Source organism: Rosa chinensis, chromosome 1, assembly GCF_002994745.2.
Source record: "Rosa chinensis cultivar Old Blush chromosome 1, RchiOBHm-V2, whole genome shotgun sequence".
Taxonomy (NCBI): domain Eukaryota; kingdom Viridiplantae; phylum Streptophyta; class Magnoliopsida; order Rosales; family Rosaceae; genus Rosa; species Rosa chinensis.
The window spans coordinates 64,465,584-64,493,012 of NC_037088.1; the positions used below are offsets into that span (position 1 = coordinate 64,465,584).

The 27,429-nt window shown below is 39.0% G+C and overlaps 5 protein-coding genes across 6 annotated transcripts; 4 read left to right on the forward strand and 1 right to left on the reverse strand.

Moving 5' to 3' along the window:
* Positions 1–482: 482 nt before the first annotated feature.
* On the forward strand, positions 483–3,442 carry LOC112178520 (signal peptide peptidase-like 1). Its single transcript, XM_024316691.2, has 4 exons — positions 483–601; positions 1,127–2,078; positions 2,623–2,823; positions 3,089–3,442. Exons 2-4 carry the CDS (start codon positions 1,281–1,283, stop codon positions 3,203–3,205), a joined length of 1,116 nt encoding a protein of 371 aa, XP_024172459.1. The 5' UTR covers positions 483–601; positions 1,127–1,280; the 3' UTR covers positions 3,206–3,442.
* A 554-nt stretch (positions 3,443–3,996) lies between these two features.
* On the forward strand, positions 3,997–10,515 carry LOC112178599 (cleavage and polyadenylation specificity factor subunit 2). 2 transcript variants are annotated; one of them, XM_024316872.2, is made up of 18 exons: positions 3,997–4,235; positions 4,325–4,493; positions 4,596–4,692; positions 4,770–4,896; positions 5,013–5,128; positions 5,376–5,470; positions 5,581–5,732; positions 5,870–5,927; positions 6,009–6,116; positions 6,248–6,500; positions 7,202–7,383; positions 8,016–8,108; positions 8,206–8,304; positions 9,084–9,215; positions 9,300–9,344; positions 9,465–9,632; positions 9,771–9,845; positions 9,956–10,515. In XM_024316872.2, the coding sequence occupies exons 1-18, from the start codon at positions 4,087–4,089 to the stop codon at positions 10,055–10,057; spliced, it is 2,220 nt and encodes a 739-aa protein (XP_024172640.1). In that variant the 5' UTR covers positions 3,997–4,086; the 3' UTR covers positions 10,058–10,515. The 2 variants fall into 2 exon arrangements, with proteins under 2 accessions (XP_024172640.1, XP_024172560.1); XM_024316792.1 differs by having other exon boundaries at positions 4,087–4,235; positions 7,199–7,383.
* A 515-nt stretch (positions 10,516–11,030) lies between these two features.
* Positions 11,031–12,865, forward strand: LOC112178739 (cytochrome P450 89A2). Its single transcript, XM_024316981.2, has one exon. The coding sequence runs from the start codon at positions 11,099–11,101 to the stop codon at positions 12,614–12,616; it is 1,518 nt and encodes a 505-aa protein (XP_024172749.1). The 5' UTR covers positions 11,031–11,098; the 3' UTR covers positions 12,617–12,865.
* A 2,995-nt stretch (positions 12,866–15,860) lies between these two features.
* On the forward strand, positions 15,861–17,794 carry LOC112178824 (cytochrome P450 89A2). Its single transcript, XM_024317094.2, has one exon. The coding sequence runs from the start codon at positions 15,996–15,998 to the stop codon at positions 17,535–17,537; it is 1,542 nt and encodes a 513-aa protein (XP_024172862.1). The 5' UTR covers positions 15,861–15,995; the 3' UTR covers positions 17,538–17,794.
* A 7,317-nt stretch (positions 17,795–25,111) lies between these two features.
* On the reverse strand, positions 25,112–26,928 carry LOC112172165 (uncharacterized mitochondrial protein AtMg00810-like). Its single transcript, XM_024309397.1, has 2 exons — positions 26,822–26,928; positions 25,112–26,057 (listed from the first exon to the last, which is right to left on the reverse strand). Exons 1-2 carry the CDS (start codon positions 26,926–26,928, stop codon positions 25,112–25,114), a joined length of 1,053 nt encoding a protein of 350 aa, XP_024165165.1.
* Between the last annotated feature and the right edge of the window lie 501 nt (positions 26,929–27,429).

Sequence of the window (27,429 nt, forward strand, 5' to 3'; positions counted from 1 at the left end):
TATTGGTGCCGTTTTACATAGCCCGGATCTTGTCCGGTGCTTCATCAAATGCTTAAATATTACATCCCTTATTAGGTTTTATTTCCGATGTTTTATTGCATCTAGTATTAATCTTGTTATTTTATATGTTAATGTAGTTTCTGCATCAATAAGTTGTAATTTTTCTTATGTTTATTATTAATAAAGTGGTTGACTATTACTCTAAAAAAAAAAATTATATGTCATGTGTAATATAAAGAATGTTTAGAAACTAAGAATACTGTTGATCAATACAAAAAGAATGGGAAGGTTCCAATTTGATTGTATCAGAATCAGAGCACTCTTTTGTCAACCATTTGTTAAAAAATTGATTATGTCTAGATCTCATTATGAAATTGTTGTGAGTGTACATAAAGAGACCAAATAAAGAAATATACAACAAAGAAAAAAAAGGGCAAATTGACTAAACTAGGTAATAACTTAGGAAAGAGCCAAAGTGCAGGGGCAAAATTGCAAATCACCAAAGAACTTTTCCCCATTGCATAGAGAGCTCATACAAAACACTGAACCAGACAGGCTCAACACAGAAAGCCAAGGTTTTTCAAACTCCCCAAAGTCCAAGGTCAGTCCTCACACCATCGTCTAACTAATCTGTGTTCCAAACCCTAATTTCTCATTTGAATGTCCCTAATTTATCAGATCTTTAGCTATATCTGTATGTAGTTACCTATAATTCTATCTATTGGGTTCAAATTTGTTCACTTTTTTTTTTTCAGCCCCAGATGATTGGGTTTGTAAATTTGTTGATGTTAGTGTTTTCTATTGTGTTTCGGTTTAGGTTTTATGGGGAAGTTATGAAAGGGAATGAAAAGTTGACATTTTGAGCCATGAAGATGAGAAATTTAGGGGAAAGGAGAATAGATAATGTCAAAGTTTGAAACTTTTTTTGAGATTTGTTTAGGGTTCTAAAGGAATTGATTAGATTGTCAGAAGGAGATGAAAGTTTCCTATTTTGAAATTTTGAAATGTTTTTCTTTATCCCATTGTTACATTATGGTGTCCTTGATATAGTTTGGGTTTTAGTTGAATGTTGTACAAAGAAGGTTGGAGCTCTTACATGTGTTTCTGTTGTCATAATGTTTTGCAGGTTGCATGGATTTCTCTGCTCATGGTTTAGAGGGAGAGACATTGCAGCTTTGGATGCACATGTTGTGATTGGTATTTAAATTTTGTTAGTTTCTGCGCGAAAGTCAGGTCTTGAGATAAGAGTAGAGTAGAATAGATTGCTTGTTCATTAAGTGATGGGGTCTATATGGAATCTTTTGTATTTGCTGGAGCCTGCACCTGTTTCTCTGATTTTAACGGCAGTAGGTGTTACTTTTGGGTCTGCATTTCGTGCTCTAAATTATGGAAAAGAAATGGAGCGGAATCGTGACTTTTCAGAAGCATCGATTACGTTAGATAGGTCACAAGCACTCATGATCCCTGTAATGAGCTCCCTAAGCTTGCTTTTGATGTTCTACCTCTTCACTTCTGTTTCACAACTCCTGACTGTATTCACAGCCATTGCATCCGTCTCCTCCCTGTTTTTCTGCCTATCTCCTTCAGTAGCCTATTTGAAGTCACAGCTTGGTTTGCCCGACCCCTATGTGTCGAGGTGTTGTTCGAAGTCGTTTACACGCACCCAAGGATCGTTACTGGTTTTATGCATTGGTACAGTTGCTGCTTGGCTTGTTACTGGACATTGGATACTGAACAACTTGTTGGGCATTTCTATATGTATTGCCTTTGTGAGTCATGTCCGTCTTCCAAATATCAAGGTTTGTGCAATGCTTCTTGTCTGTCTATTCGTATACGACATATTCTGGGTCTTCTTCTCTGAGAGATTTTTTGGGGCGAATGTCATGGTATCGGTAGCAACACAACAAGCCTCAAACCCCGTTCACACGGTGGCAAATAGTTTGAGTCTTCCTGGGCTGCAAATGGTGACAAAGAAGTTGGAGTTGCCCGTGAAGATTGTCTTCCCCAGGAACTTATTTGGTGGAGTGACTCCCGGAGGAAGTACCAGAGACTTCATGATGCTCGGTCTGGGTGACATGGTATGCCATCCTTTTCCATTAATGTTACTACTGTAAGTTTGCTAGCTATTGATGGTGTGTTGCTTTGATCACTACGACAGTGCAATGTGGTGGTACTTTTAGTTTCAATGCCGTAGTAAACTTATATTGTTGCACAATATATATTGCATTATGCTTTGGGTCTTTGGCTTCTCATTAGTGATTCCCAAACCTCAGAGGACGGCAAACAAATACCATTTAGTGACATTTCATATGTTACAGTTATATTGAATATATTTTATTAGGTCATCCAAAGTTATGGATAATTACTTTATTTGTCTGTTCTTCATGTTATTTTTTTGTGCATTTTGTATTCAAGTGTGACCAATCGGTTCAGAGTTTAGAGTAGACTAGAACTTCATAATTGCAAGCCACATTGACAACTCATTTTGTTCTTATTGTATTATTCTGACGTTATTGTCATGCGTAGCATATTCTGCCTCTTTGATCCTTGCTAGTTACATACTTATGTCAATCCTAGAATCAAGCAATTTCTAACCTTTATTTTGGTCATCTACTGTTGCAGGCAATTCCTGCCATGCTTCTGGCATTAGTCCTATGTTTTGATTATCGAAAAAGCAGGGACACAGTAAATTTGCTAGATATGCATTCCTCAAAGGGGCACAAATATATTTGGTATGCCCTTCCTGGATATGCCTTTGGACTGGTCACAGCTTTAGCAGCTGGAGTTTTGACCCAGTCACCCCAACCTGCTCTTCTCTATTTGGTAAGCCTTTCGGTTGTTTTTAAGTTTATTGGTATTGTCTCCTACTCTCTTGTGAGATTGATGGATGTTTCATTTTATAATCTTCAGTTTTTCAGTATATGGTACAAAATTATACGTAGCTTGCTTTCACAGCATTTGGTTAACTTGTGACTTAAACTCTCTCCATTGGCCCTTTTTGTTTTATATCTGATATCACAGAAGATTGGATTGCACCTATCGACCACCACTTCTAACCTTTTTGTGCTATTTTGGTCAATAAATGTAGGTGCCCTCAACGCTAGGACCAATTGTCATCATTTCTTGGATTAGGAAGGAACTAGCAGAATTATGGGATGGCCCTTTGCCAAGCTTCAACGATAAAGTTCACCAGATAGAAGTATGAGCCAATTTGGTCTTACAACCTCAGTTGCTTTGCAGAGGAAATTGAAAATTGTACATTGACTTGGGGAAGAGTTCATCCTCCTTGAAAAACCTGAGTAGAAATTAGCAATCAATGTTTATTTACTCGTATCTGAACTTGCTTCAAATATTTCCCTTAAAAGTTCGGCCCCTGAGAACTGTCATACCCTTACAGATACCTCTTTGAAATAAGAAACCATACTTTCTTTTCTTGCTAAAATTGATGCAGCTATGTTTGAGTAGGCAGGTGTATTATCAAAGATGAGAAAATCGTTTCAAGAGCTCGATAACCTTGATATTCTATCAGAAGCTGAATCAGAAACATATATGGTCCTCAATGACTGGATACTAGAATGTGAAAACTAAATGACTAATTGATTGGATGAAAATTCTTCATTACACCGGCAGTGTAAGTGATCAAGCACTTAATGTGCAATCTCAATATTTGATATTTGTGGTTAATCTTTCAACCAAAAATATAAATTAAAAACTGCACTGGATATTATCCGGTTGTCTGTTTTTATTGGTGCAAGTGCATTTCGGTACTCTGAATTCTTTTTTATACTTCATAGCATTTCGGTACTCTGAATTCTTTCTGATTCTTCATATCTATGTATACAGATAGGGTGTGGGCTTTGCTAGTAAAAACTTAAAGGAAGAACATACATTTAAAACTTTTGTAAAAATAGAGCAGTAAAAAGATGAAGTTGTAGTCAAGGGCCGTAAAATCGTAAATTTTCCTCTCATTTAAGTAACAACACCTAAACGACGCCGGATAGCTCTAAACCCCTCTTCCAGTCTTCCCATCGTTCTTCTCCTCCTTCAGAATTTGCAGGCACACACAGAGAGAGTGAGAGAGAGACGATGGGAACTTCGGTTCAGGTAACGCCGCTGTGCGGAGTCTACAACGAGAATCCACTCTCTTATTTGGTCTCCATCGACGGCTTCAACTTCCTCATCGACTGTGGCTGGAACGACCACTTCGACCCCTCCCTCCTCCAACCTCTCTCCAGGTTCTTCTCTCTTCTTCTTCAATCTCTCCCATTCTCCTTCCTATTCTCTCCTCCACACTTTTTCACTGACCTAATTCCGGTGTTTGCAGAGTCGCTTCCACCGTAGACGCCGTCCTACTGTCCCATCCCGACACACTCCACCTCGGCGCGCTTCCCTACGCCGCGAAACACCTCGGCCTCGCCGCTCCGGTCTTCTCCACCGAGCCGGTTTACCGGCTAGGGCTTCTCACTATGTACGATCAGTACCTCTCCCGCAAGGTAGGGTTTCTCGTTTCAAAATTGTGTGTTTTCTGTGTGTGTATACAACGCCAGGTGTTTGTGGAAAGTACTGACTGAGGTTTTGTTTGTGTGAGTTTGCAGCAAGTTTCGGAGTTCGATTTGTTTACGCTGGATGATATTGATTCTGCTTTCCAAAATGTCACCAGGCTGACCAATGCTCAGCACCATCATCTTACTGGTATGGTTTCGTTGCGATTTGGATAGAAAGTTTCGGAGGGAATGTGTGTGTTTGTGTTGATGTGTGTGGTTTTGTAGGCAAAGGAGAGGGAATTGTGATCTCGCCTCATGTGGCTGGGCATCTATTGGGAGGTACTGTGTGGAAGATAACAAAGGATGGAGAGGATGTTATATATGCTGTGGACTTCAACCATCGAAAAGAAAAGTAAGTGTTTGCTCTTACTTTGACTACCTGCCGCGCTTCAATTTCGTATAAGTGTGTATATAGTGATGAGAATGTATAAAGAGGACTAAACTGCTTCCTGCTGTGAATTTTGTCAGGCATTTGAATGGAATTAATCAGTCATCGTTTGTGCGGCCTGCTGTTCTAATAACAGATGCCTATAATGCTTTGAACAATCAGCCTTATAGACGCCAGAAGGACAGAGAATTTACAGGTACTGTGAGCTCCCAACGCACGAGGAATTTTAGGCACATTGTGTTTTTTCGTCTTGAAAATTGTTGTCTAGAATATTCTTTAAGTTTGCCAAATGTCCTGCCATTGTTATTCCCCTTCTTCCTGTCGCTGAAACCTCAAACATGCATGTAATGAACAGTGAAACATGCTTACAAATCATAAGATTATATACTGTTTCAATGCATGTCATTTTATTATTCTTAGCCCTTTTTTTTTTTTTTTTTCAGAGACTATAAAGAAGACTCTGCGATCTCAAGGAAATGTTTTACTACCTGTTGATACTGCTGGGCGAGTTTTGGAACTTCTTCAAATATTGGAATCGGTTAGTAGGGAGAAGATAATGGCAGTTTAGTTCTTGTTGACAGTACAGTTATTTAGCCTGAGTTATCAAATATTCCAATTGCTGATATTGGTTCTTCCCAATGATTGCAGTGTTGGAACGAGGAAAGTTTGCCCTTCCCCATCTATTTCCTAACGTATGTTGCTTCTAGCACAATTGATTATGTCAAAAGTTTCCTTGAGTGGATGAGTGATGCAATGGCAAAGTCCTTTGAGACAACACGAGACAATGCTTTTATTTTGAAGTAAGTGGTCTTATATACAGTACATGTGTATCCCAGACAGTTTGAAATTTTGAATCCCTAGTTTTATATAGTATAAGAAACCACTGTTGCTGAACCATAAACACCCACTTACTATGTATATATGCGAATGCCTGCAGGCGTGTGAAACTTCTTGTTAACAAGAGCGAACTTGACAATGCTCCGGAAGGCCCAAAGGTATACCATATATACTTTGTGAAGTATTTCCTTATGATGCCTACCAGATTGAATGATGTTGACATGTGCATTCCCATACAGGTTGTTTTAGCATCCATGGCCAGTTTGGAAGCGGGTTTTTCTCACGATATATTTGTCGAATGGGCAACTGATGCTAAGAATCTTGTGCTTTTTACAGAACGAGCTCAGGTACAATCTGTAAAATCCTTGTGAGGCAATCTCCCTTTTTTGGTTAATGATATGATTAGCACTATTATTTTATATGTATCTTTCTGCTTTAATATCTATATGTATATTGACACCTTCAGCTGCTTATGTAGTTTGGCACGTTAGCTCGTATGCTTCAGGCAGACCCGCCTCCAAAAGCTGTCAAGGTTACCATGTCCAAGAGGATCCCTTTGGTTGGAGAAGAGCTAATTGCTTATGAAGAAGAGCAGAACAGAATTAAAAAGGAAGAAGCTCTAAAGGCTAGTCTGATTAAAGAGGAGGAGTTAAAAGCTTCTCATGGGGCTGATGTCAGCATGAGTGATCCACTGGTTATTGATACTAGCAATGCAAAGTCTTTGCCAGATGGTATGTTAAAAATCATAGTAGTCATAAACTTATAATAATTATCTGCTAACTTTTCAAAAGATATTTGTAAGCATTCAAGAAACCCTTCTTTAGTTGGAAATATTCTATAAGAGCACCAAATCATTAGTTATCTTATTGTTACTTTGTAACCTGAAATTTTTCTTGGAAGATCTTTTCATCCGCATTATTATATATGGTGTATAATTTAAGGATTAAATTTCTGAAACCTTCTCTTTCTTTTTACCATTTTACTTGTATACTTGGAACTATGTGGATGATTATTCATACACTAAAATTTTTTGGTTCCAGTGTGGAGGTGATAAGTTTGCTTAGTTTGTCAAATGTAGTGGACGTTGGAAATCGTCCTCGTTAAAGCTTATATACTTGTATATTTTGTTGCAGTCATCTATCCATATGAGGTATACTTGACTGTCTAGTTAGCAATTGTTTCAAATGAACTCATTATTTGGCTGACCTTTGAAGCCAAGTATTCTTCCATTGTGCTCTAGGATCATTTTCATCAAAGCGCGTTTCAACAATTTATTTAGATTTTCTGTCTGTGAAGAACTGAAGATTGATGCTATGATAGGAATTGTACATTGATATTTAATTTTTCTTTTCCAAGATCATAATTAATTTACACTGATTACATTTCATGTATGGTGTATATAATGAGCTTTTCTGATTCTATGTTGTAGCAGTGGTTCCACGTGGCGGTGGATGCAGAGACATTTTAATCGATGGATTTACTCCTCCTTCTACTAGTGTTGCCCCTATGTTTCCCTTCTATGAAAATAATTCTGAGTGGGATGACTTTGGTGAAGTTATAAATCCGGATGATTATGTTATCAAGGATGAAGACATGAACCAAGGAGCAATGCTTGTGAGTTTTTATTGCGAACTATCTGATTATTGATTTGTGCAACATTTGATTATTATTTTCTAAATTTTATTTATTCAGCTTCAGACTGAAACTTGGATGAGGAATATTTTGTGTTGCCCATTTGTCAATTTCTTGAGGGTTTATATATTTTATATGGGGTGGTGGGGGTGGGGGTGGGGGTGGGGGTGGTTCACAAGGTAGAGTGGATCCTATTGGCTACTTTTTCATCTGACAGAAGAAAAATTGCGGGTGGGGGAAAAGAAGGTAGAGAAATAGATAGGCGTCTTCCTCAATCTTCACATTTCTAACTGTGCTGCACCAATGGAGAGAGAAAGGAGAGCAATAGTGTGGAAAGTTGCATCTTGGCCTATTTTTTAGGGCACTTAACATGACCATAGTGAAGTTTTTTTGTGAGCTCTTATAAACTTCACCTGTAACTGGTTTCTTCATGAGTCTTTTGAGTAAATGTTAGTCAATAGTCATCATAACTTCTGGTTATTTTGATTTTTCAAAAGAAACTTTTCCATACTTCTGTATGCCAAATGTTCCTCAGATTGTGAAACATAGATTTATAAGTATCACTCTGCAGTTTATGTCTGTGTGCTATATTTAAGTCTCATCATCCATCTCAGGTTGGAGGTGATATGGATGGAAAAATTGACGAAGCCTCTGCTAGTTTAATACTCGACTCAAGGCCTTCAAAAGTTGTGTCAAGTGAATTGACTGTAAGTTGAAGCCTGTTAAATAAGTTTATAATTTACTATTCTTGATATTCTCTGGAACTAAGTTGTATATTGGTGTTTTTTTTTCCCTCTAATGCAGGTACCAGTGAAGTGTTCACTGATATATATGGACTTTGAGGGCCGTTCTGATGCGAGATCTGTTAAATCGATTCTTTCGCATATGGCTCCTCTAAAGCTTGTATGATAATTCTTTTCTGTGCTTTACTTTGTTTTTCACCCAACTTGATTTGGAATGGATTGGGTTGTTTTGTGTCTTCTGCTTTAATAATTAGTTAATTACCCAATCAAGCTTTCATTGATTACCCTGCCAAAAAGTGAAATTATAAGTACGTATCATTAATTACAGGTTGTCTATATATTATGTTTATTGTCTTGAAGTTTTTGTTCATCTCGTATACCTCCACCTCAGCAAGCAATGATCATATTTATGTAAATATGTGCATGATGATGGCCTTTACCATGTTATGTACTGCTAAAACTCAGCTTTTTCGTTTTATTTTTCCCTGTGGAGCTATGACATGATCAAATTCTCTAGACCAAAAGAAGACCCTCAAGTGGTTTTATCTACTTGTCTTTCTTGGGTTGTACCAATAATTGCAATTTAACTTTTAACAGATTCAATGCATGAGGGAAAGTTTGAGCCAATACTCTTCTCTGATCTGTGTACAATATAATTGTAGACCCCTTTTTTTTATTTGGGGGGGTACAATACCAGATTGTCCCTTACGATTGTCAAGTATTATGTACTGGAAGTAGATTAACTGGAAATATGAGGGGCTATAAATAATCAGATGGCTGTTTAATTATTGTCTAAAAATCTCTTGAATTGTACTCATGGTCTGTGGGCTTAAGCCCAATCTATAACTCTTTTTAATAATTTTTTTTCCAGTTATTTTGGTTTTACTTATTTGATATGAGATTAATTTATAGTTATGCTATACACCTTTTTTCTTGAAGGTTTTGGTTCATGGAACAGCTGAGGCCACTGAACATTTGAAGCAACACTGCTTGAAACATGTTTGCCCTCATGTATATGCTCCTCAACTTGAAGAAACAATTGATGTCACATCTGATTTATGTGCTTATAAGGTAATCTCAGAATTTCTTTTTGTTTTGTTGATCTGTGATTCAGAAATCACAATTTTCTCCATTTCCCATGGTGTCGTAATGCAGGTACAACTGTCCGAGAAGCTCATGAGTAACATAATCTTTAAGAAGGTAAGCATTCAAGTGTCAAAATTTATCTTATGTTGTCTGTAGCTTATCCTTCCTAACGATTTGGATGTATTTTGTTGTCTATATTTCATCCTTCCTAACAATTTTGATGTAAATATACAGCTTGGAGAGAATGAAATAGCTTGGTTCGATTCTGATGTAGGGAAGACAGAAGACGAAATGCTGACTTTACTACCCTGCTCAACCCCAGCTCCACCACACAAACCAATCCTAGTTGGTGACTTAAAAATGGCCGATTTCAAGCAATATCTTGCTGATAACGGTGTCCAGGTACCATTCTCAGGCATTTCCTCACTCAGTAACATAACAAATGATCTCAACCTAGGGTTTTTAAGCCCAGTTCTAAGATAAAATTCTTGGAAAATAGTATTCTGAAAACTATCGTCGTTCGATGACCTTAATTGACAGGTTGAATTTGCCAGTGGGGCTTTGCGATGTGGTGAATATGTGACAATACGCAAGGTTGGGGATGCAAGCCATAAGGTGATGCAACATGCATTCCATATACTAGACTTTCGCAAGCTACAACAGCCATTTATTGCATGCCTTAATGGATGTAAAGCCTGACTTGCGTAAGTATGTCTGTTTTGTAGGGTGGCGGTGCTGGTTCGCAGCAAATTGTGATTGAAGGTCCAGCATGTGAGGATTATTACAAGATACGAGAATATCTCTATTCACACTTTTATTTACTTTAAGAAAGAATATAGGAAGTTTTGGGGTTAGTTGGAGCCTGGAGCCTAAACCCTTTTAATTAGACTGGGGATGGGTGTAGTAGATGATCACTAACTAGCATCTATCAGTTAAGGGGTGTTTGTTTGACGTATGAAAAACTTTACGGAACTCATCGAGGTCTATCTCTTTTTCAGCCTCGAGGTGAGTTTTTCCTAGTGGGTGAAGCCCGATTTGTAACACCTTCGATGGACAAAGCTTGAAATTGAATTAGCTGTAATTTCCTGTATTAGGGAGCAAAGTAGAGAACAATTCTATCTGACTTCAATATAGTCCCATTTATATCCATATTTGTGAAGGTCTGAGATATCCCAGGAACAGAAGAGTTAAGAATGGAAACTTGAACATAAACCATGCGCTACTGGCTTCAGCAGATTCAGCACTTTTTGTGTTAAATACATCACTCATGATTCTAGTTCCTAGATAGTGCATTCTCCTGTCTTCTTTTACGTACTTCTTACTGTGTTTCCAAGGCTTTTGTGTCTTTCTTCCTTAACGACTTCTTATTGTTTCATTATTTCATAATGTATGTTTACTATAATTTTGTGCATCTGGGACAAAATTTCAGGTGTCATTTTCTACGTTTCAACTATAATAACATCCATTCCCATAGTCTAATAAACTCAAGTTGAACAAGAAACATATCTTTTCTCCGTAACTTACATTCAGCTCAAGTTGAACAAAGAAACATCTGTTTTCTATTCAATTAACTTCATACTTGGAGAACAAATTATCTTCTATTGTTTTTAATTTTTATGGATCAAGCACCCTTAGTCAAATGTTTAACGACGCTAATCCATTCTTTCTTGCTCAAGGAAAAATGGATCAAGCCAACCATTTCCAGTCAACATCACTACACGTCACCAAATACATCACTCGAACGCAAAAGTCACTCCAACATTTACGACACTCTTATTATAAATAGACAGGCCCGTCTCTCATGTTTTTGTTACCTTTCTACTAAATTGAGAAGACCACTCATCAGTCATCACCAGCAGTCCACCACCATGGAAACCTGGCTCCTCATCCTCACCACCCTCCTCCTCTCTCTCCTCCTCAAACCCATCCTCTCCCTCCTCCTCACCACCAACAAGCTCCCGCCGGGCCCCATCTCCGTCCCCATAATCAGCAGCTTCCTCTGGCTCCGCAAATCCTTCTCGGAGCTCGAGCCCATCATCCGCAACCTCCAGGCCCGTTACGGCCCAATCATCACCCTCCGCATCGGCTCCCGCCCCGCCGTCTTCATCTCCAACCGCTCCCTGGCCCACCAGGCCTTAATCCAAAACGGCGCCGTCTTCGCCGACCGCCCCCCGGCTTTAGCCACCAACAAAATCATCAGCAGCAACCAGCACAACATCAGCTCCGCTGTCTACGGCCCCACGTGGCGCCTCCTCCGCCGCAACCTCACCTCCGAAATCCTCCACCCTTCCCGCGTCAAATCCTATTCCGGGGCCCGCAAGTGGGTCCTCGACATCCTCGCCAACCGCCTAACGGAATCCCAATCCAACGGAGGGGGAGGAGTCAAAGTGGTTGACCATTTCCAGTACGCCATGTTCTGCTTGCTGGTTCTCATGTGTTTTGGAGACAAACTCGACGAGAACCAGATCAATAAAATCGAAGAAGTCCAGCGGAGACTCCTCCTCAGCTTCAGCCGGTTCAACATCCTCAATTTCTGGCCTTCATTGACAAAAATAGTCCTCAAGAATCGCTGGCAGGAGTTCTTTCGAATCCGAAAAGCCCAAGAAGATGTCCTGCTTCCTCTGATTCGAGCCCGCAAGGATGCCAATGTCAACAAGAGCGATGACTATGTACTGTCTTACGTCGACACTCTCTGGGACCTCGAGCTTCCCGACGAGAAGAGGAAGCTGACGGAGGACGAGATCATTAGCCTCTGTTCGGAGTTTCTCAATGCCGGAACCGATACTACTTCCACCGCGCTGCAGTGGATCATGGCCAATATTGTGAAGTATCCATCTGTCCAGGAGAGGCTGCGTGCGGAGATTAAAGGAGTTGTGGAGGAAACAGAGGAGGAGGTGAAGGAGGAGGACTTGCAGAAGATGCCTTATTTAAAGGCGGTGGTGTTGGAGGGTTTAAGGCGCCACCCACCCGGCCACTTTGTGCTGCCGCATTCCGTCACGAACGACGTCGTCTTGGATGGTTATGTGGTACCAAAGAAGGGGACGGTGAATTTCATGGTGGCGGATATGGGTTGGGACCCGGAGGTGTGGGAGGAGCCTATGGAGTTTAAGCCGGAGAGGTTTTTGAGTAAGGAGGGAGGAGATCAGGGTTTTGATATAACGGGGAGTAGAGAGATTAAGATGATGCCGTTTGGGGTTGGGAGGAGGATTTGCCCTGGTCTTGGGTTGGCTGTGCTTCATCTGGAGTATTTTGTGGCGAATTTGGTGTGGAAATTCGAGTGGAGAGGTGTGGAGGGAGAGGATGTTGACTTCGCGGAGAAGCAAGAGTTCACCATGGTCATGAGGAATCCATTGAAGGCGAACATTTCACCCAGAGTGATGAGATGAGTGAAGGGTTCTGGGTTTTAGTGTGTAACTAACTAATTATGAGTCAAGTTTATAAGAATGTGGTTTCGGGTTTCAGTTGTTTATGAACATAATGCATGTAAATGTGGTTTACAAGCAGTAGCACTGTTTCAGTTACTCTGATATTGTTGGTTCCAATTGTGAAATTACAGCTTTGCTACTCTTACCAGTTTATTTGTTTCCATGCATTACTTATCTAGAGCTCTGCGGCCAATGAAAGAGCAGCAGTTGTTTGAGGTCATTTTCATCATGTGTTTGCTTATGTGGCTGCAGTGCCGTTATGTGGTTGTATTTCTCTTTGGATACAAATTTGCTCATCACTTCACCACCCTGTTAAAACTTGTCACTTGTCACGTCATATAAAATTAATAAAATATAATTTTTTAATAAAACAACATGATTAACTATAATTCTGTTTTATAACACATGACAGTTTTGTATTGAGTGGTGGTATCACCACCAAAGTATTGGTGGTGAGCAAATTTAAATCCATTTCTCTTTTCTCATAAGTTGAGAATGTGTTTTTTGATTGCTTTAGGTAAGACCACGTATGTCTAGTCATTTAGCTTTGTTTGGTTCCCCGAAATTCTGTAATGTGAAAATAATATCAACCGTCTTGACCTCAACGAAAGTGTGAATACAAAGCACTCGTGGTCATTAGATACCGTTCAAATCATCAAGCATAAAAGAAACGACAAAACATAATATCTCTTTACAAATACGATATCAAACTTTAAAAAGAGACTACATTTACCAAAACAATTGACAAACATACAAGGAAAATTCTACGGTATTAATGCGTGTGGCACACCACAAACAGTGACTCATTAAATGAGACTATGAGAGTTCAACAATATGTAAATATGCAGTCATTTAGCCTTCCCAAAATATGTAATTTGAAAACTGATCCATCCATCTTTTTTTTTTTTTGAGGGGGAAGACGTCAATAGAACCACACACGCACCCTCATGTAGTGTATCCCAGCTTTGCCAGACTAATCACTGCACCTGTTTGGCTCCAAAACCAGTTGGCGTGCAAACAGTCTCTTTTGAGCGAGTGATTGCGCAGGCGTGCCAGCACCGTCGGGGTAGTCCCTTGACCTGACTTCTTCTTCAAGCGCTGTGGACGAGGAGAGCACCAACCTCGTCACAGGGTTCTTCTCTTGCCTTTCGAGAAAGGACTTTTGCCTTACGGATAAGGACTTTGGTTGTGATCTCTTTGCGTTCACCGTATCGATACTCAACGTTGTAGGTTGAGCAAAGCAATCACTGGGAAGTTGTGAGAAAGCACGGGGTTTGCTAAAGCGTATCTTTAGCTTCGCTGGTTATGTCGGTGGCAGTAGTACTAGCAGTCGGCTCGCGAGGAGACTAGGACTGGAAGCACGGTCGCCGGGTTGATCTGGTGATGCTGACAGTCGGCTCGCGGAGAGACTAGGACTGGCGGGCGGTCACCGGGTTTCAACAAGGTTGAAGGTTTGCTCCAGGGAGGCTTTGTAATCGCTAGGATTGATTGATTAGAGAGAGGTTTCTTTCTGTATTGTCTTTAACCTCTATATATAGGCTGCTGCAGATTCACTTTCTAAATAGGAATGAAATACTATATTTTAGGCCACAGCTATTGGCCTTGAATCAAATCAAAACTCTTAATAGTTTTGATACCAGATTTGCCTCTATACGTAACTGGAATATAGGCAAGATTAATTGCCTCTTAGAGTCCTGGACGTAATCTTTCTCTTGGATGCGGTAGAATATGCACATATCTTTAATTCATGCAAATATATCTTTGCGAGGAATCCTCGCGGCATGCAATCATAAAGGATAATATCACACACCTTGTTTATTTATAATCAACAGTGATTATAACCTTCCTAATGTTGTACGTCCAGCCATCCATGCAATATATATAGTTATATATATATATATATATATATAACTAGATTCCTTGAGGATTGCTATCAAGCATGATTAATTGCATGGCTCCCCTTATTCCACGTCCACCTTAATTGCATGGGCAATTATATATCAACCCATCTTGCTTGCGCTCGCGTAATCTCGGCCATATATACATCCTGTATATTTTATCCTCCCGTTTTGCACAGTCTTGATAACCAAGCAAATCACCATTAATCATCAAATCTCTTGATAATTACTAGTAAATCCATGAATATCACGATTTGCCTCACGATTGTTTGATCTCCAAGTAGGCTTTATTTAGCCTCTAAATAATATATTCCGAACTTGTTGCAAATAAATAGCTTGGGCCACGGATATTGGCCTGAATTTCTTCGAGTCCCCTATGTCGGGAAAAAATGTTATTTTGGGTTCAAACAGCACCGCAGACGCATGAACCCTCGTGTTAACAAACAAACGTCCATCAAATCTGCTGGCTACGGGATGGACTGATCCATCCATCTTGAGTTGATTACCTTAACTAGGGAGTGCTCTATAATAATACTTTAAGTACTGAAATTCTAAGGCCAATTTTTTTTTTGAATTAGCCCGTTGTGTGTGATCCATCTCAAACAATGACTAATTGACTATACAATAGCATCTAACTTCAAAGTTTGTCTTGGATACTATAATACTTAGAGCAAGTTTAATGAAAGAATCAAAACACCTTCTGTATTTTATGTTTTTTTTTTTTTGTTCCAAGTCTCCTTTTATATTTGTTCGTTGTTTCAACGTGGAAAGATACTACACCCACGTAAAGGTGTCCCAAGTCGTAATTCCCATGAAGGTTATGAGAAAATCAAAGAAAGAAAGAAGCAAAGAGAAAAGAAAAAAAAAAAAGTCAAATCTGTAACCCCTAATTTCATCTCCCTAATGGCCTAATGTTTCCCTCCCTTTCTTCTCTGTGAATATTTCAATTCGGTATAGTTAACTTAGCCCGAATCAAAATCTAATGGAGTGAACTAATTCCGTGGCTGCTCTGACTCCAACATTGCGGCAATTGCAAAAAACCTTCCCTCAGTCTCTTACGGACGCGATCAGAAATTCTAGCTAGACCATCGGATACAGATCATTCGGTGCTGCTCAGATGAAGGATTGGCAATGACTTGGAGCGAGAATTCATTGATCGGGTCGAGTTCGACCTGGTTATGACAATAAAGCATGAGTCTTTGGACTCACGGAGGAGGTAACTTTAGTCTTCTTTGTTTCGTAGCCATTAAGCTAGCTAACTTTCTTTGTGGATTGAAATTGAGTGGTTGGAAGTTGGAACACATATATCACTGTTTATTGTTTTGTATCTATGCAACTTTCAACGCCAGTAATTGTCAGCAAGTGCGTCAGTCAAAAATCAAGAGAGACTTTCAAGTCTTTCTTAGCGATTATCGAGTTATCGATCATAATTCACTGAAACCATGGCGACCTGGTTCTTCCTCATAGTAACTACCCTATTCATCTCTGTTCTTGTCAAAACCATTCTCAGTCTAATCTCAACAAACAAACTCCCTCCTGGACCTGTCACCATTCCCATAATCAGCAGCTTGTTATGGCTCCGCCAGTCGCCTTATGAGATGGAACTCGCACTCAGAAAACTCCATGGCCAATACGGACCCATTTTCACCCTCAATCTCGGCTCCCGCCCTAAGATATTCGTCGGCAGCAGCTCCCTGGCTCACCAGGCCTTAGTCCAGAACGGGGCTGTGTTTGCAGACAGGCCACCGGCCTTGGCTACCGATAAGATCATCACTAGTAATCAACACAACATCAGCTCTGCACCGTATGGACTTACATGGCGGCTCCTCCGTCGCAACTTGTCTTCTGAGATACTCCACCCTCTGAGGGTCAAGTCTTATGGTGCGGCGCGCAAGTGGGTTCTGGACATCCTCAGCACTCGGCTCCAGTTGGAAGTGGAATCCCAATCCCATTCTAAAGGTGTTGTAGTAGTAGACCATTTTCAGTATGCTATGTTTTGTTTGTTGGTTTTGATGTGTTTTGGAGACAAACTCGACGAAAAGCAGATCAAAGAAGTTGAACGCGTTCAGCGGCAGTTGCTGTTGGGTTTGTGGCGATTCAGGTTGCTTAGTATTAAGCCTAACATTACCAAGATCGTGTTGAAAAAGCAGTGGAGCGAGTTTTTGAAGATCAGGAAAGAACAAGAAGACGTGCTCATTCCTCTTATACGAGCAAGAAGTAAGGCAAAGGAGGAGAGGCTGAGCAAGGTGGACCAAATTAGTGATGAATTTGTGTTGTCGTATGTTGATACGTTGTGGGATCTTCAGCTCCATGAGGAGAAGAGAAAGCTTGAGGAAGGCGAAATAGTTAGTCTTTGTTCTGAGTTTCTAAGTGCCGGCACTGATACTACATCCACTGCATTGCAGTGGATCATGGCCAACATAGTCAAGTATCCACATGTCCAAGAGCGCATTTTCGCAGAGATTAAAGGGGTTGTGAAAAAAACTGAGGAAGAGGTGAAAGAGGAGGACTTGCAGAAGATGCCTTATCTGAAAGCTGTGATCTTGGAGGGTCTAAGGCGTCACCCACCTGGCCACTTTTTGTTGCCACACAGAGTCACCCAAGACATTGTTTTGGATGGTTATGTGGTGCCCAAGAATGTTACTGTCAATTTCACAGTGGCTGATATAGGGTGGGACTCAAAAGTGTGGGAAGACCCTATGGCTTTCAAGCCGGAGAGATTCTTGAGTGGCGGTGCAGGAGAAGGGGTTGATATAACAGGAAATAGAGAGATTAAGATGATGCCTTTTGGGGCAGGGAGGAGAATCTGTCCTGCTTCTGGTTTAGCTATGCTTCATCTTGAGTATTTTGTGGCCAATCTGGTTTGGAGATTTGAATGGAAAGCTGTGGATGGAGCCAATGTGGACCTTTCGGAGAAGCAGGAGTTCACTGTGGTCATGAAGAATCCGTTGCAGGTCAACATATCTCAGAGGGTGAATAAGTGAAGGAACTCGGCTTGTTGTGTAATTGGGACTACATAAAGAGTCAAGTTTATGAATCTCTACAGCCATTATAAAGCATGTCTTTTACTGAGTCATTATTGTTTAAGGATTGTGTCTACATATAATCATTATTATGTAGATGATTCCTTGTAACCAATTTTTGACTTCTTAGGAGATTGGTGTTTCACCATTGTGTTTTTAAGTAACGAAGTTTTCTTCGTTTCTAAAGCAACACTTTTTCATAAAATACTCTTGCTTGACTAGGCTGTAATAATTATTGTAAGTTTACAAACCTCTCTGGACATTGTGCATATAAGATTGAAGTTACAGCATTAATTTGGTCTATTGCAGTTGTTGAATGTTTATTTCAGGTCTTCTTACCAATTTATATGCATACAATAGTTCTCTGCAGCTCATGAGCAATGTGGTCCTTAAGCATCGGAGTGGCAAGAATATATTTGTCATGTTGTGTTTAGCTATCCTATTCTCCTCACCATCTTAACAGAATGTGACAAATACAGGTTGGGGATTATGAAAGAGCTGCAGTTGTTGAGATCATATGAAATATATACAGAAAATGGAATGTTGTTCACATATCATTTTCATCATGTGCATTTGCGGTTGGTGTATTGTTCTGGTGTCGTTTTCTTCCTATATTGATGAATGTGGTTTGTTTGATTTTCTTATCTAAGTACAATTATATGTAGCCATGTGGCCTTGTTTTGGTTTCCAAAATCTGTATCTGAAATTGATCTCGACTATTTCCTGATGACCCTGGTATAAGTGGATTTATTAAGCAAGTCTGAGGGTGCAGGCAATCACTCCCAGTTTTTACAAAAGAAATAGAATAAAAAGAATCTCTCTCCACACTAAATCTCATGAATTCATGATAGGCATTTACTATATACTAAAGGAGAGTTGGTGTTCATCTAACAGTGATTTGGCTCGAAATGGTTTGACGCTTTTGCCCTCGCTTGAAATTTTTTTGCAGCCTCTGCCACCGACCTGGATATATCGAGTCTTTCCCGTTGATTTCCTCTTTCTTCTACAGTCGTGTACTCATCTTTATCAAATCAAGAACGATCGATCGAGAAATAGAGAGAGAGAGAGAGAGATCAAGAAATCGGGTGCGTTTCTTTGCTTTGCACGAAGAGATAGAGAGGGAGATCGGGGGCAAATCTCTAAAGCACAGCGTCGTCGCCGAGTCAATCCAATTGGGTTCCAAAGTTTGAACCTTTAATCTGGTAATTCTCTCACTTAATTCTTCTCAGGTCTGATTGCATCCGAATCTGAATACTGTCTCCTTTGTGTTCTTCTGGGCTTGCTTATTCTGTATTTTGTTTAAACTTGTGGTCTTTGGATGGAAATTGGAGGTTTCGAATTTCTGGAATATTGTCTCGATTCGATTCTGGTGTGTCAAATATTGGATTTTGGGAAAGTTTTGGGATTTGGTCATTGAAATTTTTAGTGGGTATTTGGAACCTCTGTTTTCTGTCGATTTAGGTGCAATCAATTTTGGCATATGGTCGAATTTCTTTATTCTCGAGTGGTGATAATTGTGTTAGTCTTTATTTTGTAGGTTTTATGCAAAGGAATATTTGGATTGTATTGGGTTTTTTTCTTTTGTATGATTTTGGCTTCTATTAGCTGTTGTGTCAATTTGCGCTCTTGATTGGGTTTTTTGTTTCTGAATTTTATATATTTTTGTATGAAGATTTGAATAAAATACACTTTGGATTTATGTTTCAGGATATCATAGTGATCATGGTTTTGGTATGCATTTTTATTAGAACAAAACGGAGGATTTATGAACAGCAGAAATTATTTGTGTGTTGTTTTTTGAGCTTAACAACATTAGATCATGATGAAATTAGTTGTAATTTTTTCTCATGCAGAGAAAGTAAGATGTACTATGAGAATTGTTCATTTTTTTAGAATCTTTTGTGCTGGGAATTCACTTTTTGATTTTGAGACCAAATTTATAATGAGGTTCATTGTTTAGAACAACTGTGTGAATAATGAAAAGAAGTGTTAGTGTTTTTGGTTAATCAAATTTTAATTGAAATAGAAGAACTTGGCCAGTCTTTATCATTCTTTTGAAATTGTTATTGCTTTTTGTTGGAAGTGATTTACTTTGTTTTGTAATCTAAGTTTAGAGGGAAGAAACGAAATGTCGGGGAATTGCTAGACGTTTGGTTGAGAATTCAATTAGTAAAGGAAACTGTCTAGGAACCAAAGTCATTCAGTTGCAGAGGTTTTGATCCGTGATATCGGTGATAATATGTTGGAATTGAGTGAGGAAAAGAAACCGTTTATGAATGAAAGTGAGTGAGTTTTTGAAACCTTGATTTGTGATACTACTGATAATATGTAGTGTGATTGCTGGAATTTCATTCATAATTGAAAGGTTGTGTTTATAGTAAGATATTGTGATTGGTTTTAGCTATGTTTATGTTTTTCATCAATTGATCATTGGGTAGGAAAGTGTGCATCATAGAATGCAAGTAATATCTGATAAAATCTTACATGTTTTTCGAATCTGAGTTTCAAGACTTCCATTGTTTGTTTTTTTTCTTTTTCTTTACTTCTCGCTTTATAAACTTTGTATTCAGCTTAATTTTCGTAGTTTTATGATTAATCTCAAAATCTCAATATCATTCTGTTTTTATTCGAAAAACTTTAGGCTCATTTTCTTTGCTGCCACTCCTTTATCTGTTTTTTGGTAGTATTTTGATCCATTATTTTTATTCAGGTACAGAATCTAAAGTTTTATTAGATTATTTTTGTATTGAATTTATAATCTTCACATTATGAGCTCTTTGGATAATTTTTCAGTTGTCTTGAATTGTACAGTTTTCGAAAAAACCTATTGTTTGATGCATCGAGTCATTTATTGATGGTTTTTAGTTTATTAATCTTCTAGAAATATTCAAATTTTGGCTTGGAGATTTATTTGTCTGGTATGAATGTGAAACAAGAATCATTGACAAAGTTCCAATGGTGATCATGTGCTCAGGAACATCCTCAGTTGAATCGATAGGTATGTTCTTGGACCAAGCATGATTGTTTGATAGGTAAGTTTTTGTTTGACCAAAAAAAAAAGAAAAGAAAAGAAAAAGATGATTATCTGTTGAAATTTTCATTTTATAAACCTGCAATCTGAGTTTTATGTTAAGAGAGGTTTGCATAATATGAGTTGATCAATGGATTTGATCAGATTTTTGAGCTTGATAATTATGGATTTGATCTAGATACGTACCTAATTGTTGTTAGGTTTCTTATGTGTCTAAAGCATGCAATGGGAATTTTTTCATAGTGTGATCTGTGGGTCAAGATGATTTCTGAGTTTTCCTTTTATGTTATGTTTTAGGTGAGATAGCTTATTATATCTTTCACATGAATCTGAGGAAGCAAAACATGAATTTGGATATTTGGTTTTGATTGTAGTGGTTTGCTAGATAGCTTATTATATCTTTGATTTAATGCAGAAAAGTGACTTCCAAGAGCCGTACTTGAAATCAAGAGCCTGGATGTGTTCTGATCATCATTGTGAGTACCCTTACTTTTGTCTACCTCAAACTGTGCAAACTTTAATTATTATTCAAATTGCATGAATGAGTTCATAAACATTAGCTGTGTATCAAAATCAGGTAACGAATTTATGGTTTGTATCTGAATAAGAATAAGAAACTAAAGTAGTGCAAATTTGCAGACAGCTTTGTCACAATAATTTGCTGATGATGAAGTGAATTGAAATTCAAATACTCAATAAGAACTTCATTTACATAGTATTCATTTAATAACAATGAATTCAAGATCAGATTTCCACAATAACAAAAGTTAACTTTGTTAAATCCCTTATGAAAACTAAAGAGCTCTTGCTACTGATATGAAAACTTCCAAACAATGGTCACAACTTCAATGTTGTTTTGATGTTTGCTTTTCTTTATGACTAATTATCTCTACTAAACATTTCTCCTCTTTTTTCTTTTTCTTTTTTCCCTGTTTTTTTTTCTTTTTTTTTATGTAATGATTTTTAAATTTCATACTAGGATATGTCTGCTGGAGCAAGGGACAGCTTACAAAATCAGTTTTCAATTTCATTCATATCTGTTGTTTAACTTTTCCCTTTAGTATGCATATAGAAAAGTTAAGAAACAACTTAAGTGCAAGAATCATTCTGTTATGCATTATATTCTAACTCCATTGATAATATTTCTCAAGTATCTGCCTCAACATGCAACAACTTGGCTGAAAAGTTAAACATCTTCATTAGTTATCTCTAAAAGTAAAATACACTTGCTTACTTCATTCTAGCAAGTTTTTAGATTCTGAATGTTTAGATTTGCTTTGTTTTGTAATTTGTTTTCAATTATTGATGTTCTGATTTTGGGGAAACACATTAGATCCTGATAGTCTATATATGTTTAGTTTGAGAAAAACCTAATTGGAAACAGTTTTGACAAGCTGCCATTGCCCTTACTAAATTGTCACGAGACTTTACATTGTTATATCTTCTCATATCTTTAAGACCTAGATTGCTGGAGATGGATTTCGAGTTAAAAAACTGTAAGACATCATTAAGTGCTTGAATGCAAAAAGGACCAGGAGCCTTTAATGACATTAGTGATTTATCCCTTTTCCCCTAGCTTCTGCTCTGAACATTGTAGACCACACTCCATTCTTTTTTCGCGTAGTTGTGTGCATATGTCTGGGTTAATGTAGCTTTTCCTATTGTTTTTGCAGATTATATCCTCAGGCTGTTGAAAAGGCTTCATAGACTGATAAGCTGTTTGCGCTTCTCCAAACAACATTCATAATTTTCAAAAGTAGAATACCTAACTGTCATTAAGATTCATAACTTTCAGTTCAATTTTGAAAGTGCTTTGAACCAAGCCTGCATTATGTATTAGTAACCTTCAGTGCTTTTTTGAGAATAGCCAACTTTGTATTTCTTTATTTCTCACTTTCATAAAAAATGAAGTCAATTTCAGATATGTTTTTCATGGTTGTAATTTGTTAGCAACAGCGAATTCCGCGGCAAAGCGCGGGCGCCATTGCTAGTGAATAACTAAAATCCGAATCCAATCTCAATGATGCGCTCTGAGGATCCAAGACCTTTTCTTTTGAGTACATTTCTCTTTTCTTATTGTTTTTTTTTTTTTTTTTTTTTTTTTGAGAAAAAGAGATAACTTCATTCAATTTTCCATGGTCAGAAGGCTCGTACATCCAATACTGTCTTACACCAAAATCATAAATAGTCTAAGCTACCAGACAAAGGACAGATGACCTTCACTGTTAACACATGTGCTCACTTATTGAGCCTAACCACAAGAAAGAAAATCCTCCCTACCAACTTCTGTTAAATTGTAACCTAGTCGCCTAGAGACCTCAATTGGTGTACAACTAGAGAAACTAAGATGCAAGTAGTAGAAGATTAAAACTTCTAGTAATAGGCAAAGAAATATGGAAAGACTAAATCTTTCATTTGCCCTTGTCGCTAGGGCTGGGAACTGTTCCAATGCTAGTAGGATAAGTGATCTTCAGAGGAGTACCACCAAGCTTCTTATTGACACTTTGAGCTTTATTCTTGCTTCCAAGAGTCCTACCAGACTTCTTTTTCAGAGTGACCAAAGTAAGGTCACCATCCTCTTCGATGAGGCCAAGTGCCTCCGCGTGCAGTGTAGGAATCTTGCCTCCCAAGATTGTTTTGAATTTCTTGGGAGAAGGATGGTTATCACCGCTCCGCTCCCATTTCTTGGAAACCAGATCAATCTGCTTCTTCTGCATATCTGTAGGGACAACAAGATCACAAGAAACATCCATAACAGGTTCCTCACCTGAGGCCCCAGTACTCTCCAACCTATGCTCCAAATGACTACCCGCAGACGTAGGACTGATTTCAGTTGGAACCGAATCGGTGGGAGAAGGGGGATCCGAGTTCAGACGCTCCACTCGGCGAAAAGCTGGTCTCTTCTTCTTTGGGATGACCGAGGAACGATAGAGAATGTCTCCCTTGCACTTAGCAGAAAAAGCAAAAGAACTCCCTGAGGTCGAAGCTCCTGGAAAGTGAAGAACCCTAGGAATAGGATTGACTACAGTTGGCTCCTCACAAGCAATTCCGGCATGTGTGACCAAACCACACTAAGAGCATCTCCCCCGCAGATGCTCGAACTGGAATTGCAACACAGGTTCAACTCCGGTATCAAGAAAGACTCTTCTTTCAAGCAGGATTGGTTTGGATGTGTCATGGGTGAACAAAACCCTATTCACCCCCTTCTTAAACTCCTTCTTGTCATAGTCCAAGAATCCACCCAACAGATTGCCAATCAACATGAGATTCTCGGGTTCTTCATACAGAGGAGGTATGCCAGCAACTCTAGCCCCTATTCGAAGATGCTTAAATGGAATTTTATGCAATAGCTTAACGCCATCATATTCTTCAAAATAGACAGGGGCACGATCAAAACACCATACTTCCTTCCTGAAGAATTTTATTACTATTAAGTGCAGAAGCAAAGGAGAACAAGAACATATCACCAGCCCGTTCTTGAATCCGAAACTCCTTATCCACCATCTAGGTTCGATTGAAGTGAGACATGAATGCCTTTGAGTCGATAGGTTTTCGTGTCAAAGGCTTACCAAGGAGAAATGATTGGGAGGACTTGAGAACATGACCTCCACCGATCTTCCCCAGATCTGGGGCACGACCCCCATCAGCAAGAGCAAGCGAGGCTGCAAAGCTCGTTGTTAATGCATCAATGGAGGCCATAGTCAAACGAGAAAGTAGGCGAGAAGAGAAGGGGACGAAGCAATTGTTGAGGGAGGCAAGGAGGCCGTAGACAAACTAGGGGTGAGAGAAAAACTCTCCTAGGGTTTTTAAATGCAAAACCTTGTCATTGGAGCGTCGTTCCCTTTTCTTATTGTTTCAAACTGATATTTGAATGTTTAATATTCTAAACGCAAAATTGCTTGAAGCACCTTATTCTGAAAGCTCTTTTCTTTTAAGCTGATGTTTTTTCCCCAGGGCCCTTAACATAAGTACTATTCAATTTTGGCTGGTTCGAGTTTCATTCTATACACGACTAATCTGAACTGTCGGCAATTCAGGGGAAGAATGAGTCTTTGAGTTGATGTAGAAATGTAAGAAGTAGCTTGACTTTCTTGCTGATTTTGATCTCTTATACTATGCCTGGCTGCTAAAACTTCTAGAATAGTAGCTGTCCTCTTATAAATATCCTTCATCTTTATTTCTGGATTGAGAATTGAGTGGTTGGAGATGTTTACTGTTTTGGCTTATTGCTTTCTGAATGTGTGATGGAGTTTGGTCCAAATAGTTGGGAACGTTTCTGATGTTGATGAAAAGAAGGAGAAATTAATAGGCTGAAGCGATGATCTCATTTACACATAAATGTATCCTTTATACAAGGGTGATTACAATTAGTTCCTACAACTCAAGAACCTGTTTACTACCTAGATTACAAAGAAGGAAAGCTACAGCTATTGTACAACTCAATCTATATAACAATCTGCATTAATACTGAAGATATGATCGAATAATCTCCTTACACTCCCCCTCAAGTTAGAGAGTGGATGTCTTGCACTCCCAACTTGTGAATCATAGGAACAAAGATATCTTTCCCCAAAGGTTTAGGAAGAACATCGACAAGATGATAAGCGGAATTTACATGCCTCATGGCCACAGTACCATCTAGAATTTTGTCTCTAATGTAGTGGCAATCCATCTCGATATGCCTAGTTCGCTCATGAAATACGGGGTTGGCCGCAATGTGTAGTGCAGCCTTGTTATCACAAAACAGCAGGGCTGGTTCACGGAGAGACAGGTCGAGATCTCGAAGCAGATAACGCAACCAAGTCAACTCGCAACATGTTCCTGTCTTTTGACGTTTTGACCTCCAAGAAATTAAAGAAGGTCCAAGAAAGACAAAGTATCCGGTGGTAGATCTTCTAGTGACAGGGCATCCCGCCCAATCAGAGTCACAATAAGCTCTCAACTTCAGATCATTGATGGAGGAGAAAAACATACCTTGTCCAGGAGCGCCTTTTAGATAATGTACCACTCTTAATGCTGCTTCCCAATGCATTTTCCTTGGTTGGCTCATGAATCTGCTAAGGACATGGATTGCATAAGTAATGTCAGGGCGTGAGACAGTGAGGTATATAAGCCTGCCGATTAACCTTCTGTACTTTCCGGGGTCTTTGAGCAAATCACTATGATCAGACAATTTTAAACTTTTTTCCATGGGAGTATCAGCAGGTGCAGCTCCTAGTAACCTTGCGTCTTCAATAATCTCTAGAGCATATTTACATTGACATATAAAGATCCCACGTTTGGAAGTTGAAACTTCAATACCAAGGAAATACTTTAAGTCTTCAAGATCTTTGAGACGAAATTGACTATGTAAGAAACCTTTAAGTGCAGCAATAGTCTTCAAATCATTCCCAGTAATCCATATGTCATCAATGTAAATCAAAAGTGCAGAAAATGAATTCCCATGTTTTCTAGTGAACAATGAATAATCAGCTTTAGATTGGACATGCCCGACTCACAGTTCAAATTAGAAAACTTCTCAAACCACTGCCGTGAAGCCTGCTTCAAACCATATAAGGGGTTGTGTAATCAACATACCAGATTCTTCTCCCCCTATCGCCGAAGACCCGGTGGAGGAGACATGTAAATTTCTTCTGACAAATCGCCATGGAGAAAGGCATTGTTCACATCTAATTGATGTAATATCCAACCACGAGCTGCAGCCAAAGCCAACAAACATCGAACAGTAATGATTTTGGTAATAGGAGAAAAAGTCTCTTGATAATCGACCCCTTCCAACTGAGTATATGAACCAAGTCAAAGAGTGTGAGAAGAGTCAGGATCTAGTCCTGCTCTGATACCATGAAAAGAAGGAGAAATCAATAGGCTGAAGTGATGATCTCATTTACACAGAAATGTATCCTTTACACTAGGGTGATTACAATTAGTTCCTACAAGTCAGGAACTTGTTTACTACCTAGATTACAAAGAAGGAAAGCTACAGCTATTGTACAACTCAATCTGTATAACAATCTGCATTAATACTGAAGATATGATAGAATAATTTCCTTACAGTTGAACATTCCAAATAGTCAGAAAACGTTCAACATTGGAGTACTGAAAATTATTTTGTCTTCGCAATTTTTCAATATATATTGGACCTTACCAAGAATTGTTCTCACCAATTATTAGCTTACTGAAATCATTCACAGAAACCATGGAACCTGGCTCTTACTCATTGTTACCACCCTCATTATCTTTTCTTCTCAAAACTATTCTTAGTCTCATCTCCACCAAAACCAACACCAAGAAACTCCCTCCTGGACCCCTCGCCGTTCCCATAATCGGAAGCTTTTTATGGCTACGTAAATCATTTTCTGACGTAGAGGTTGGACTTCGAAAACTCCTATGCCAATATGGTCCTATCCTCAACCTCAACATTGGCTCCAGCCCTGCCATATTCGTTGCCAACCACTCCCTGGCACACCAAACCTTGATCCAAAATGGTGCTGAATTTGCAGACAGGCCACCAGCCTTTGCCACTGACAAAATCATAACCGGTAACCAACACAACATCATCTCTGCAGTGTATGGACCCATGTGGTGTCAAATCTGATAATGTATTTATGTATATTCAAGCACAATTACAACTGAGTTACAATCCTGTTCTTATAGAGCTCCTATAAGATTATAATATCAACATCATAGCTGGAAAGCCTAACACCTACATGTGTGATCCAGCTGATGTGAGGCTGGAAAGGTTAGTGGGCTACAGCTCACTTAACACTCCCCCTCAAGTTGGGGAATAGATGTCTCGCATACCCAACTTGTCTAGTGAGCTGT